This window comes from Canis lupus, chromosome 2, assembly GCF_048164855.1.
Source record: "Canis lupus baileyi chromosome 2, mCanLup2.hap1, whole genome shotgun sequence".
Lineage (NCBI taxonomy): Eukaryota > Metazoa > Chordata > Mammalia > Carnivora > Canidae > Canis > Canis lupus.
In genome coordinates, this window is record NC_132839.1 from 27,941,533 (window position 1) to 27,956,769 (window position 15,237).

Below are 15,237 nucleotides of genomic sequence, written 5' to 3' on the forward strand. Positions count from 1 at the left end.
CAGACTCCCTGCCAGGGGCTCGATCCCAGGACCCTGAGCTGAAGGCAGAGGCTTAACCGACAGAGCTACCCAGGCGCCCCTAGGGCCATACTAGTTTTATGTACTCCTTAAGGAAGTTATATCTAAGTCTTGTTTTTTCCTAAAATGCTGTTACTAGTTTTCTGTTCCCCACGGATATATTTTTACATATTAAAATGATAGATTTAGAATGGGAAGGGGCCTAGCAGTTCTCTAGTAGAGCGTCATCATTTTTATAGACAGGCTGTAACCCAGAGGAGTGACATGGCTCAGTCGAGGTTAGGGCTTCCTCATCTCAGAGAAGTGGACCTGAGTCCTCAGCCCCTAATCTGAACTGCATCTCCCTACTAGCCTCTGGTGGCTCCCTAGGCAATAAAATTTGAACCCTTTTTTTCCTCACAATATGTGTTTTTACTTTTAAATTGTGGGTCATTGTTGATTTTATGGATGGCTGCATCTGTTAGGATATCTGGCAGTTGCAGTCTGGAGGATAAGCCTAGGCGTTCCAGAGCCACATTACTTGTGCTCACACCCCAGCTGCACCCTTTGCTGGCTGCGGGACTTTGTCAATTTACATAGACTCTGAAGTTTTCTCATCTGTAAAGTGGGTATAATAGTAGCACCCACCTTATGGGATTGCCTGGAAATTAAATGTGTTGCAGGTACAGTAAGAACAGAGTAAAGATGAACCGTAGTCATTATTCTCCTTTGAGCTCAACACGGGAACAATCCCCTCATCTCCTTTCGGGTGGTCTTCTTTTATAGCCTGGCGTTACGTGGGAGCCATTGGAGGCTTCATCTTTATAGGCATCCAGCTCATCCTGCTCGTGGAGTTTGCACATAAGTGGAACAAGAACTGGTATGTACATTTTTGGAAAGTTTCCAAGTGAACTCACCTGTTGCTCAGAGAAACTACCTGTGGTACAGTGTTGCTAGAGGCTCTGCTCCGAGATGTGGCGGCAGGGATCAGCAGCCTGCTCCTGCCTGAGACAGTTTGCCAGCACTTTCCCCTTCACTCGTGCTCTTCGAACCTTCCCATTCACTTCTTTCCTATGCTGTTTTTCTCTCCTTTCTACTTTTCCTTCTTTTTTTGCTTTTGGTTTTTTCGCTTTTTGACTTTTTCCCATGCTCTCTCATTTGAGTTCTGAGTCAGGTGCTGTTGTGATTTAGTCAGACTCTGATCCATTGCTGGCACTTTCTCAGCCCTGGCTCCCTGGTTGTGATGGTTGGTGCCTGAAAACTTGGGCAAGCTTTATTGTAGGCTTCTATCCTTAGAGGATTTAAAAAAAAAAAAAAAAAAAAAAAAAAAAAAAAGGTACTTTGGAGCTGAAAATACACTTTCTGCAAAAAATATGTGTTGGAATAGTTAAATTTTTTTGGTTCCTTCTCAACTTGCCTAAAAGCTTAAGGACCCCTTCAATAGGAAGATCTGTTGTGCTACCTTAGAGAGCCATCCTGAATTTAGAAATGGAGTCTTTTCTAAGTGCCTTGAACATGGAATTCACATCCTAGGATAAATGGGAAATGCCAAACGATTAATAGCTAATTTTATTTCTTGCTGAGCCACATCAAGGAAAGGGCAGCTAGATGAAGGTCAGCCCCTTGGGTATTAAGGCCAGGTGGCTTTGTGACTCCAGGCAAGGCACTTTGCTGCTTGCTGTCTTTATTTATAAAATATGAATGAAGGGGGGTGCCTGGGTGGCTCAGTCAGTTAAGCATCTGACTTTGACTCAGGTCATGATCTCGGGGTCCTGAGATCGAGTACTTGCACATCAGGTTCCCTACTCAGTGGGGAGTCTGCTGCTGCTTCTCCCCCTGCCCTGCAACCCACATGCCCTCCCCCCTAGCTCATGCTCTCCCTCTCTCTCTCTCTCAAGTAAAATCTTTAAAAAAAATATGAATGAAAATACCCATTGCACCTCATAAAACTTTTGTTATTTTGTAGACTTTATATGTACATGTTATTTTATTCTGTTTTGGAAAAAATCAGAAAGTGGAGTATGAATTTGAAATTTATTTTTTATCTTGGACAAAACAAAATGTATGGCCCAAATTCTTTGAAATACTTTTTATTTTGATTATATCCCTCAGCTTGGTAGTTGTAGTAGTTTCGTTTTGGTTTTGGTTCTCTAGAGAACAAATTAAGAGGTGAAAGGCTAGTGTTAACATTTTATGATTTGGTAAATATCAAAGTAAGTACCCAAATATTTAAAGTCAGTATTTAAAATGTTTGCAGCACATTGACTGGTCACATAAGTAGCTACAGAAATTTGTCTAATAAAAAAATCATCCTATATTTTTCCTAAAATTTTTGCATATCTACTTGGAAATAGGGAACTTTAAAAATAATAACATTTTCGACACTGAGTGCCTGATTGGCCCATTAAGTACTATGTTCTCTTGAGAATACTTGTGCTTCTCCAACTCTGACTTGACTGTTTTGATTGATTCTGAAGCCATTTTCTGGGACTAATTATTGATGCCAAGTTTTAACAGGCATTTTGGAAGAATTTGGCTGCTGTAAAAACCTTCCAGAAACCACTCAATAAGAATGGCTTAAGAGCTTTGCAACAAATGATGTTGCTGTGTGTCAGCATTGAGGCTAATATCCCAACAAAATCCATTTTGTCAACATAATTCATAGTTGATTTGTCTGCCTAAATTTAGGATTAAGCTAGAAAGCTCACTAATAATGTATTTTAAGGTAAATTAATCTAATTTACTTTTTTTTTTTGTATATGTTTTAACGGAACAAGTCTAGAAAATATAATACATCACTGTTAATGGAACAACCAAAATATTTTTTCTTTTTTCTTTCTTTCTTTTTTTTTTTTTAAGATTTTATTGTGCAAAAGCACAAGCAGGGGGAGAGGCAGAAGCAGAGGCTCCCCGCAGGGAACTCAATGTGGGACTCGATCCCAGGACCCCAGGATCATGACCTGAACTGAAGGCAGCTGCTTAACTACTGAGCCATCCAGGCACCCCTGTTTTGTCTTTTCTTTTTTTGTTTTGTCTTTTAAATGAACATCCTGAGAAGAAGATCCCAGAGGCCGTGGGAAAGAGGCCATGAACCCAGAAACCAGGAGACTCTGGATATTTATACCCTTGCCCCTTTAATTCACTGTTTCTCCTTAGGTGTATTACTTGGCCTCTCTGGCCTCAGTTTTCACACCTGCAAATGTTTTACGGTTGCATTATATGTTTAATTATATGTTTTTTTCCTTCTACCTCCAAATTTTGTGATTTGAAGTGACGACTCTTTATCAAAATGAAATAGCAAAGAGTAGAAGGTACATTCAAGTGCTTCTAACAAAGGCTCATCTTGTAAATGTGCTAGATTTGTAATTTCCATCGTGGTTGGGTTTTACTTCAGAGTCCAAGAAGCCAGCTGACTCTCCCAACCTGGTCCCAGCTTGCTACTCTGTGGGTGCACCTGCCCCCTTGTCTGATCCTTTTCTGATGTCCTTCTAAGTACTTCTTCCCATTTAGCATTTATTCACAATTTCTGGAAGTCTTAACTGTGTGCCAATGTGGTACACACTGAGAGTATAAAGATACATAAGTTGTGGCACTTAATTTGGGATGTGTGCAAAAACAAGTTGTCATCAAGGAGGATGTCACAAATCTGGAGCAACAAGAATAGCAGCCATGCTGCTACCATTGCTGCACAAAGTTGTGTTTTAACAGTTGACAGTCTTCATAGCAGTATTCATTAAGCACATATTATTTGCCAGGCATTTAACAATAGGAGAAGAGTGGTGAACACAGTGATGTCCTGCCCTGTGGAGCTTACCTTCTGTTGGGGACAGTGGGGGGCATAGATGGATAATCAGTTTATGATCAAGCAAATAAGTAACAGGTTCAATGGTGAAAAGAAATGGAGGAAAAGAAAGCAGGGTGTGGGCTGTGGGGAGAGCAGGGCAGGGAATGGCTTCATGATCATGTACGAAGGAGACAACCACGACCAGAAGGAAGAGGGAGAGCCTAAGGCAGGACTTCACTGGGCCCATGCCGGGCTTCTTCAGGGGCACACGGGCCTCCATGTGCTGCACCCCACTGGTGAGGAATGGGCACCAGAGGTGAGATGGCGCTGGATCAGATCACGGTGGGCTTCTGGGGCCCTAGTGGGAGATGGAAGGCCCATCAGCAGAGTTTGAAAGAAGAAGAACATGATACAATTTATATTTTAATTCCAGAAAAGATTAGAGGGGATCAGAGTTGAGTTACAGGTAAGGAGGCTTGTGGGAAAAAATCCAGGTGAGAGATGACTGTAGCTTGGACGATGGTAGCAGCAGTTAGGTTCTGGTATATTCCAAAGTTGGAACTTGTTGACTTTGCTGATGGTGATGAGGATGTGGTGGGGAAGGAGGGAGCCAGGAGAGAGAGATTGCAGTTAGGAGTTGTTTTTTGTGAAAAAAAAATTCCCTTTCTTGGGGTGTCTGGGTGGCTCAGTTGGTTAAGCATCTGACTTGTGGTTTCAGCCACGAGTCGTGAGTTCGTGAGTCACGAACTTAGGGTTGTGAGTTTGGGCTGGATGCAGCGCATGGAGTCTGCTTCGAATTCACTCTCCCTCTTCTCCTCCCCCTGCTTGCTCACGAGCTCTCTTTCTCTAAAATTAAAAATTTTTTTCCCTCCTCCTCCACAAAAGGGAAGAATAGAACTGCCATCTTCTGAGCTTGGGAAGATGAAGAAAAGCAGGAGTAGAGGGTGGATATGCAGATATTGGGAAGTCATTGTGCTCCCTTGTGTCAAACAGTTGGATAATAGGAGTCTGGAATGGAAGGGAGAGGTTAGGGTTAGAACTTTGACTTTGGGAGTACGGGCATACATTAACTGTAAGAAAATCCTCCAGGTTGTGATCTCAGGGTCGTGGGATTGAGCCCCACCTTGGGCTCTGCGCTCTCCCCACCCCCACCCCCCAGAGTCTTGTCCCTCTCCCTCTGCTCCTCCCCTGCTCAGCCTGTCCAGTGCTCTTTCTCTCTGTCTCTCAAAAACAAATAAATAGAATCTTAAACATACAAACAAAAGAAAGCCCTTCATATGCTAACAACAGCCCAAAAGACCATTGGAGAAACCATCACCCCCCACCCACACAGTGGTCAGCTGTGTTCGCCTTTTCCACCGCGCATTCTGTTTCTCTGTCATCGATTACCATTTGGCTTTCAGATTTTTCCCCCCTTCCTCAAGTCTCCTTTTCTGTCATTTCCTTTGTGTGGCTTTTATGTTGGACTAATTCCGTGGTCATTGAGCGCCTGGCTTGGTTTCAGGAATACGATGGTCATTATCATTGCTGTCTTTCCTCCCTGTTTGTCTCTGGCTGCAGTAACTTTTTCATAATTAAAATATTTTAGCTGAGTTGCCTGAATACTTTCCAGTTTTGGGAAAACATTAAGCAAGTTGTGAAGATTTGTTAGAATGTGGTTACAATGGGGCAGTTTCATCATAAGGCAGGTGACAGTGATTCACTTTGTGCTCCCTGTTGTTTTGTCCTCTTTGTTCGGTGGTTTTGAGCACTCTTTTTGTTGTTGTTGTTGCTCTGAACAATTTCTTAGATTATTAGGCCACCACTTACTTCTCCCATCCCTTTATTAATATTTAAGCTAGAAAGCAAATTAGTCTCTTCTTTAAATTTCTTACTGTAAATCCCATTACAATTTTTACTCATTTCCCAGCTGGTTGTGTTCCTTCCAGACCTCCCTTAATCCTACGTCATCCGTGGCACTGTTTGGAGGAGCAGTACACCGTAGACCCTCCTTGCAGCAGAGGGGTGAAGGGGCTGAGGTCAGCCAGGCTTCCTGTGCATGCAGTTCATTTGCCCCTTCTCTCCCTGAGCAGCAGCACTGGCTTTGGCACCGGTAGCAGGAGGTGGTGGCACGTCCAGGCTCTGAGTTGAGAGGGAAAACGTGACGAGAACTCCATCTAAGAGCCACTTTTTTTTTCTTTTAAGATTTTATGTATTTATTCACGAGAGACAGAGACACAGACAGAGGGAGAGGCCGTCAGGAGCCCCATGCGGGACTCGATCCCCAGACTTGGGATCACGACCTGAGCCGAAGGCAGACGCTCAACCACCGAGCCACCCGGGCGCCTCTAAGAGCCACTTTTTTTTTAAGACTTGCCAAAACCTACCAAATCTTGGCACAACCTTGCCAAGTCTGTGGATGTGCATTTTAGTTGATGAAGAAACATTTAAAAATAGAATGTTTTAGGGACACCTGGGTGGCTCAGCAGTTGAGCATCTGCCTTTGGATCAGAGTGTGATCTTGGGTTCCTGGGGCCCCAGGATCGAGTCCCACATCGGGTTCCCCCCAGGGAGCCTGCTTCTCCCTCTGCCTGTGTCTCTGCCTCTCTCCGTCTCTCTCATGAATAAATAAAGAAAATCTTAAAAAAATATATATAGAATATTTTTAGTGTTTAATAAACATTCTAACAGTGAACCAAAGTTGTTTTGCATTTTTACATGTACCTTCTAGCTTTGATAGAGCCTGATGGTGGTAAAAGGATAGATCTTCTGGACCCCTGGGTTTATAAGGGCTTTGGGCCTGAGAGCACTGCAAAGCCTGAGGGATGATGAATGTCGTCAGAGGGTGCGGGCTTCGTTGACCTGTCTTCTGTCTCCCTCTTATCCACCTCTGGAGAAACAGGACTGCAGGCACGGCTAGCAACAAGCTGTGGTACGCGGCGCTGGCCCTGGTGACACTCATCATGTACTCCATTGCCACCGGAGGCTTGATTTTGATGGCGGTGTTTTACACACAGAAGGATGGCTGCCTGGAAAACAAAATTCTCCTGGGGCTGAACGGAGGCCTGTGTCTGCTCATTTCAGTGGTAGCCATCTCGCCCTGCGTCCAAAATCGTAAGCACAGTATTTTTCCACTCCTCCTTATTTATACATTTTGTTTGTGTGTTAATTTGCACAAACCTAGTGTTTTTAAATTACAGTTATTCCTTAATTTACCATGGATGGGTCAGCCATAGGAAGGGCGGGACTACAGCCTCCTCCTCGTATCCCACACTTGGGCTGAATGTCAATAAATAGGAAGATAGAAGTTCATTATTACATAGTGAACTACAAGGAGCCTTTACATGGAAGATGCCCTGAGTGTGTATTAAGTTCTTCCCTATGATCTCTATGAATGAGAAGGCTCCAGAAGGAGCTCTTTCTGGGCTCATCTTTCACTCAAGGCCTTGAGTCAGAAATCAGGGACTGTGTGGTCTAGGAGTCAAGAAGCAGAAAATGTGACAACTGGTCCCACGTGCTAACCTTCCTCAGACCCAAGGCCCTTCTCAGCAAAGCCAACAGAAATCTATAAACCTTCCTGACTCAAGGTTGTTTCAAAGGCAAATGGAAGAGGGGCGCCTGGCTGGCTCAGTCAGTAGACCCTAGAACTCTTGATCTCAGGGTCATGAGTTAGAGCCCCATGTTGGGCACAGAGCTTACTTAAAAACCCGAAAAACCCACAAAGGCAAAGGGAAGAGATCATGGGATTTGGAAGTACTTTAGAAAGTACAGGCCTGAGTTGTCTTCTTTTTTTTTTTTAAGATTTTATTTTATTTATTCATGAGAGACACACAGAGAGGAGAGAGAGAGAGAGAGGCAGAGACACAGGCAGAGGGAGAAGCAGGCTTCATGCAGGGAGTCCGATGTGGGACTCGATCCCGGGTCTCCTGGACTGGAGGCTGCGCTAAACCGCTGAGCCACTGGGGCTGCCCCCTGAATTGTCTTCTATAAACAACTTCTGATGTCTTAAGCCAGAATGCCATCTTTGGTTATAGAAAGAAATGTCTGTGATCTAATTTTCTTGAAGGTATCTTACTCTACAGGTGATGAAATGCAAATGGTATTCAGGTTTCTAATAGGAAAAGGAAAAGGTGGCCAATAATTTGTAGTCCCTCAAATCATTTCTAAAATGGTGATTTAAAAAGTGAACTAGTCTTGGGGCACCTGACTAGCTCCATCCTGACTGGAAAAACATGTGACTCTCAATCTCGAGGTCATGAGTTCAAGTCTCACATTGGGTATAGAGATTATTAAATTAAATTAATAAACTTAAAAGAAAAGTGACGTAGTATTGAATAATTTAAAGGTTTTCTGGTCCTAAAAATTTCAAATACCTTATTGAAATTGAGCGTTCTAATCTCCCAGTCTCTTTAACTGATCAGTTAAGAATTTCCTAAAACATACTAGTGTTCAGATTAAAATACCATTTGGGTTAAATCCTACTTTTTTAAAAAATTTTTATTTATTTATGATAGTCACAGAGAGAGAGAGAGAGAGAGAGAGAGGCAGAGACATAGGCAGAGGGAGAAGCAGGCTCCATGCACCTGGATCCCGACGTGGGATTCGATCCCGGGTCTCCAGGATTGCGCCCTGGGCCAAAGGCAGGCGCCAAACCGCTGCGCCACCCAGGGATCCCTAAATCCTACTTTTTAAAATAGTTTTAATATTTTGAAATATTTGGCTTAATGCCATTAGTTGCTAAGGTGAATTTTATTCCCATGCCAAAGAGCAACATTATAAAAGACTCTATTTCTATATTTTTATGGGTTAGTACAATGTAATAATTAGAACTTGAAACAAATTTAATCAGAGGGAAGTGATTAAATCCTTTCATGTATGCAGATGGTTGAAAATTCCACTAAAAAATGATAAATCCTTTTTGTCATATCCTGGTTACTCTCAATTATTAGTTTAATTTAAATATTATAACATACTGAAGCCCTTCTCTCAATGAACGCTGAGCCTCAGTTGCCTTCCTCGTCGACCTGGACTGGTATTCCCAAAGGTTTTTTGTTATTGTTGTTTGTGTTTTTGTTGTTGTTTTGTTTTGTTTATTGACAGGTCAAACTTTTTTCCATTGTCGTGGACTTTGTCTGATGGCCTTGTAGAATCTGGAATCCATGCCCTATGAAGTCTCACTCACTTATCTCATAAGCTGTGTGGTCTCACAAATAATGATGGTGAATTTTCTTCTGAGGTCTTAAGATTTAAAAGCTAGTGTTATGAACCTCAGGAGGACTAGGCAATATGTTTAAATACAATTGTTATTAAAATACTGTGGTGGAGAACTCAGCAGAACACGGCATCTCTAAAATAACAAGTGTATCAGTTTTGTCCCCTTCACTGTCTTTTTAGTGTTTTTTGGAAGACACATTGACTTCTTGTTTCCTTTAAAGATAGGAGTCCAAGTTTGAGGAATGTCATTTGGGGATGGGGACCTTTTTTTTTTTTCTTGAGAAAAGCAAAAACTTAATAGTTATACAAAAATAAACCTGTTTATGAACATGCTGAAAATATTAAGGGTGTCATGTAGGATAATGAAAAACTGTCCTATACAACTTCAAAAATGCAGGAATCATTAGGGACTAGGATAACACAATCCCCGGTGAGGAGACGTGCCCCTCCCTTCCATCCCCACCCCCATTTAATAAAGACATTTAAGAGTTCACAGATACCAGAAACAATGACCAGTGGGCAGGTTCACAAAACAAACTCTCTAGGCCTTCCATCAACCAGTAGGGTGACTCTTAAAATATACAGTTCAGGTAAACCACAGGGGAAAATTTCTACATTGATCTGTGATATTCAGTCCATCTCAAATATCTTTTTACTACCTGGTTTTACCTACTAGCTGAAGCCATTTTTATTTCTCTGGTATTTCCCTCATCTAAACTCTTGTATTACTCTGGATGTACACAGTAGCACTTTATATGTTAAAAGATGTTAGTCTTATGTTCTAACTTGAATTAAGTTGCTCAACTATGGTATACTCCTTGGGTTATTTTTTTACTAGGCCTAGTATAGAAGCAAGTATATAATTTTTACTGATTAATGTTACTTGAACTAGTTTGCTAACAAGAGTAGCAAACTTATTTGCTATTTGGCTTTCTTATTTTTGAAACTTAAAGCGTTATGTTAAAACCTGTCCCTTTCATTTTCCAGGACAGCCACATTCCGGGTTACTACAGTCAGGGCTCATCAGCTGCTATGTGACCTATCTCACTTTCTCGGCTCTGTCCAGCAAGCCTGTAGAAGTAGGTAAGCCAGCTTCTTAGGAGAAGTGTGCTTGTGGTATGAATATTTTCATTGTGGAGGAAGGACTATGACTCTACTGTGCTGCTGTTGAGAATGTCAAAGATGTGATAAATTGAAATAGATGATCTAGATTTTTCGCTAAATAAAGTCCTTAATGTGGGATACCAAAATGAAAATTTCTTCTTCTGAGTCTTCCCACTATGTAACAAAAACAGGAGCAATCATGGGCTGTTGAGTTTGCTTTGGGGCCTAATCTGCATTTTCCTGCTCTGCATTTTCAAGAAACAGTACTGTTTTGCTTATTTTATGTTGTCTTTTTTATTGGTTATTAATTTACATTTCTTCAGGTGGTCATCTCTTTATAAGACAGAGTGGGAAGAGCATGGGCGTGGGAAGCAGGAGACAGGATTTGAACCCAGCTCTTATCATTTGTTGACTGTGTGACCTTGAATTACTCATCTTAAATAATCTTTATGTATAGAGACAACAGAACATGCATGAGCTTGGAAGTTAGACCGCTGGGGTTTATAGCCTGGTTCTACCACTTTAGTAACTAAAAGTAGAAGGTTATTTACCTCTCTCTGCCTAGATACCTTGTCTTTAAAATAAAATATGCTATCTTTTCTCTAGAATGAAAAATTGAAGTTAGTTTTCCTTTTTTAATTTAATTTAATTTTTATTTTTATTTATTTATTTTTTAAGATTTTATTTATCCATGAGAGATACAGAGACAGAGGCAGAGGGAGAAGCAGGCTCCATGCAGGGATCCTGATGTGGGACTCAATCCTGGGACCCCAGGATCATGCCCTGGGCCAAAGGTGGCGCTAAACCGCTGAGCCACTGGGGCTGCCCTGCTTTCCTTTTTTTAAATGTAGAAAGTAAATGCAAAGATAATTTTGAAAGTTTTATATACATGTACTCTGTACGAGTCTTGTCTTTAGAGCTATTTATAGTGCAAAGTGATACAGTTGTAGGTCTTAAGTACAGTCTATCCTGGATTTAATTTTTTTTTATTTAATTTTTTTAATAGTTCTATCTTGAGTAAGTTTATTTAAGTCTAGTTTCTTTAAGACTTTCATTTATGACTTAATTTTTGGTTTTAACATGAGGTTTTTGGTTAGAGTATTTTTCTCTTAAATGGCAGGTATCACTTAAAAACAGAAAACTTACTTTTAATTTCAGGTGGTACTACTTAAATAGAAAAGTTCATATTTTGGTCAGTTAAAAAAAACTTTTCATTGGCCTAAGAATAAAGATTCCTTATACCACCACACACACAGTTATTTTTGATGTCACAAATGTGAGTCTAGCTGCTAATACATAGAGTGTGTATGTTTGTAAAATGGTTTGTTTGTTTGTTTATTTAGAGAGGGGGAAAAGGGGAGAGGGAGAAAGAGAAGGAGAAGGAGAGGGAGAGAGAGTATCCCAAGCAGGCTCCTGCCCCATGTGGAGCTCGGTATAGGGCTTGATCTCACAATCTGAAGATCATGACCTGAGGTGAAAATCAAGAGTTGGGTGTTTAACCAACTGAGCCACCCAGATACCTTGACTCTCAAAATTTTTAAGAAATCCAGGAAACATTAGAATATTCCCAGGTCACATGCTATTTAAAAAAATTTTTTTTAAAGATTTTATTTCTTTATACATGAGAGACACAGAGAGAGAGGCAGAGTCACAGGCAGAGGGAGAAGCAGGCTCCATGCAGGGAGCCTGACGTGAGACTCGATCCCGGGTCTCCAGGATCACACCCTGGGCTGCAGGCGGCGTTAAATCGCCGAGCCACCGGGGCTGCCCTAAACTTTTTTTTTTTATAAGAGATTTTATTTTTAAGTAATCTCTACACCCAACATGGAGCTTGAACTCGTAACACTGAGATCAAGAGTTGCACGCCCCTCTGAGTCAGGTGCCCCAGGATGTGTTTGTGTTTAGCACTTTTTATTTTTATTTTTTCTTAAAGTAGGCTCCACGCCCAATGTGGGGCTTGAACTCATGATCCTGAGATCAAGAGTCACATGTTCTACTGACTGAGCCAGCCAGGTGACCCACATACACTATTTTTTACCCCACCTTTGCACAGATAATTTTATTCTCTCCTGTGGGTGTCAGCAGTGTTCATAGACTATAATTTGAAACACTGAGAAAGCACATACGTGAGTGAATATTGTCACATTTCTTTACATCATGATTAACTATTAGCCAGTTATGTCTATTAAATACAGTGAGCAAAAAATGACGTTTATACTGTTCCCTTGAAAACAAGGCTCTTGCGCACAATAGTAACAAATGAAATTAATGCATACCACGGTATTCTTGAGGAAAACTTCTCTTTAAATAAACTCTTGTTTATTTTTTTTAAAGCACTGTAGATTTAGCACATTTACAAACCTGATCAATAAAAAGAAACAAGATATGTGTGTGTGTGTGTGTGTGTGTGTATTTATATTTATATATTTAAAGGAAATGTAGAGGGGCGCCTGGCCGGCTCAGTTGGTAGAGCATACAACTCTTGATCTCAGGGTTGTGAATTTAAGCCCTGTGCTGGGTACAGAGATTACTTAAAAATGAAATCTTAAAAAGAGAAAAAAAGAAAGAAAATGTAGAGAAGGGGACCATGATGGGAGACCTTTCCTGGAAAAGGAGGTAAGAAGTAAGCAAAGGATGATAGAATCATGACCATCCTATTACTGACTTCGTGTGGCTTTTGACCAGGTGGCTGTTGCGCAGCTAATACGTATTTGGTTCTGAATAGCTTCTACACGCTTCCAGAGAGGATCAACATGGTGGGAACTCAAGAATGTTTACATGCCACTTCTGTTCAGAGTTTGCTAAGTCAACTGAAAAATGGATCTAGTTTTACTTCTTACTGTTTGAATAGTACTGAAAAGAGCAAGTCTGTCACTACATCAGGACACAGAGGAACCCTTTGGCGCTCAGCTGGAATCTGAGGGTCTTGTTCTAGGAGGCTGCCTAGGTGGGAGGGGGTGCTTTGAAATTGCAACACTCTAGTCTGAGTCGAACGAGACTGTGGAGTAGAAGTTTCCAGCAATAAGCCTTCGCTCTTCTAAGCTACCCACATTTTCCCAGAGTGAATGTGTCTGTGAACTACAACAGGCTTTTCTAATTAACTTTGATTACGTTGTTTTTTCCTCGCAAGCTCTGGATGAGCATGGGAAGAATGTTACAATCTGTGTGCCAGACTTTGGTCAGGACCTGTACAGAGATGAAAACTTGGTTACTGGACTGGGTACCACTCTCTTGTTCGTGTGCATCTTGTATTCATGGTAAGTCTTAGACACTTGAGGCCATCTTTGCAAACTCTAAAAGCACGGAGAAGAATTTAAGTGAGCTTTAGCAACTGCGAGGCTGCAAAACAAATCCCATCCGAGGATGAGGGAAAATAGCTTGAAGTAAAAAGTTTGCATTACAGTGTGGAACCTCAGTGTTTGGGCTTCATTTTCCTTACTTCTATTTATATGGGTAAATATAATAGATATAGAGTACGTTGCAACCCTTGAGAAAACGGTTGAATATTAGTTGTTAAAGTATTATTGGAGGGCCAGGGAGTACAAAGCAGGGAAGAAATGGTATGTGCCAGAAGGTTTTGGCAGCTTTCTAATCCAAGGGAAATACCATTTGTTCTGCTGATGGAAAAGAGTACAAAGCTCTACATACATGGTCATTTTGTGCTTGGCCCAAGAAAGACAGGAAACGTCTCTTTTCTTTTATGCTGAAACCCACAGTGCCATTAAAGCAGGCGGTGTTTCACATGCTCGTGGTGGGTTTGTGCCACCTTGACGTAGAATGTTCAAAAGATGGCCCCGGGGAGGAACGTAACCCATAGAAACAGCTTAGTTCCTGATGCTGAGTACATAATTCACTGATAATTAGGCTTCCCTTTGGCAGTGATCTTCTCATGTGTGGGGTTTACTTCTGTGTTTTATGTTTTGTTACGTTTCAACATATAAAAATTTCATCCTGTCGAAGACGCACTGTCGTCTTCCTCTGGCTGAAACTGAGGAATCCTGGTGGTGCTACCTTATATAAGTAAAATGTCTTTGTGTACACACGTGGGTGTTTTCTCTTACAGCTCTAAAACTCCCTACTGTTAGAAAGGAACCTGAAGGCAGACATTTTGGAGACACAGGAACTGAATTTTTAGAATACTTGTTCAGTCACGTGGTAGGCCATGAAACGCTTGCTCGTGTTGCAGGTGGCTGTTCCAGTGAAGATTCTATCACACTGATTCTCCTCCTGTCCCTGGCCTAGCCACAGATTCTGCTTGTAGCAGAAAGGCCCACGGTGACCATGTCTGGCCTTTCATTTTTATTGATTCCATAGTTGTTTGCTGTGTACCTGCTGTATCCAAAGCGGTGGTGGTTGGGATTCGGGCCCGAGTCAGTGAATGCTGATGTAAAACCACCCAAATTTCGAATGCTGATTCTCACCTCTTTTTCTGAGTAAGCTTTTTCTTCCTGAGTCTGTTTTTATTGGGCTTTGGGGGAGAAATGGCAGCAGCACGGCTAATTTCATCATTTATCCCTCAGGTTTTTTTCTGTATTGGCATGTCATAAATATTGGCAAATTATGTGAGTAGAAAGTAGATGACTAAATTGTAACGATAGGATATTCCCATTTAAAAATAAAATATGGGGGTGCCTGGGTAGTTCAGTTGGTAAAGCATCTGCCTTCAGCTCCAATCGTGGTGATCTCGGGGTCCCCCTCTGCCCCTCCTCATGCTCATGCTCATATTCTCTCTCTAATAAATAAATAAAATCTTTAAAAAACATGACAAAAATAAAATATAGTTGTGTTTACATATATAGAAAAAAAAATCACCATACCTGTAATAGTGGTGTTTATAGGGATAACTTTTTTCTGTTGTGTTTGTTTATAGTAAGGTCGCATTTCTCCTGTGTTTGTATTACTAAAAAAAAAAAAACAAAAAAAAAACTATAAAGATATATGACAGAATAAAATTGTGTTTTTTTGCAGATTGCTGAATGCCTAATCACACATGTGTTTGCTGCTTAGGTAAAATAGGGCTTAGATTTGCTATAAATCCGTTAATGGAAAGATGGCAACAATTCTACTTAGCGTTGATAGAACTGCCACATGGTATTATTTTGCAGCGTGGGATTTTCACCCTGTCAAGATTTTCCCTGCTACTCTGGAGTGAGAGTTAA

The 15,237-nt window shown here is 41.1% G+C and overlaps 1 protein-coding gene across 3 annotated transcripts in view; it reads left to right on the plus strand.

Annotated features, from left to right (window-relative positions):
- The window catches only part of SERINC5 (serine incorporator 5), a 106,626-nt gene that overhangs the window by 75,259 nt on the left and 16,130 nt on the right, over positions 1 to 15,237 (plus strand). For all 3 annotated transcript variants that reach the window (XM_072793588.1, XM_072793598.1, XM_072793605.1), the window contains 4 exons: positions 784 to 877; positions 6,663 to 6,874; positions 9,962 to 10,057; positions 13,209 to 13,335. In XM_072793588.1, coding sequence (XP_072649689.1) covers positions 784 to 877; positions 6,663 to 6,874; positions 9,962 to 10,057; positions 13,209 to 13,335 — 529 coding nt within the window. The remainder of the gene's footprint in view (positions 1 to 783; positions 878 to 6,662; positions 6,875 to 9,961; positions 10,058 to 13,208; positions 13,336 to 15,237) is intronic.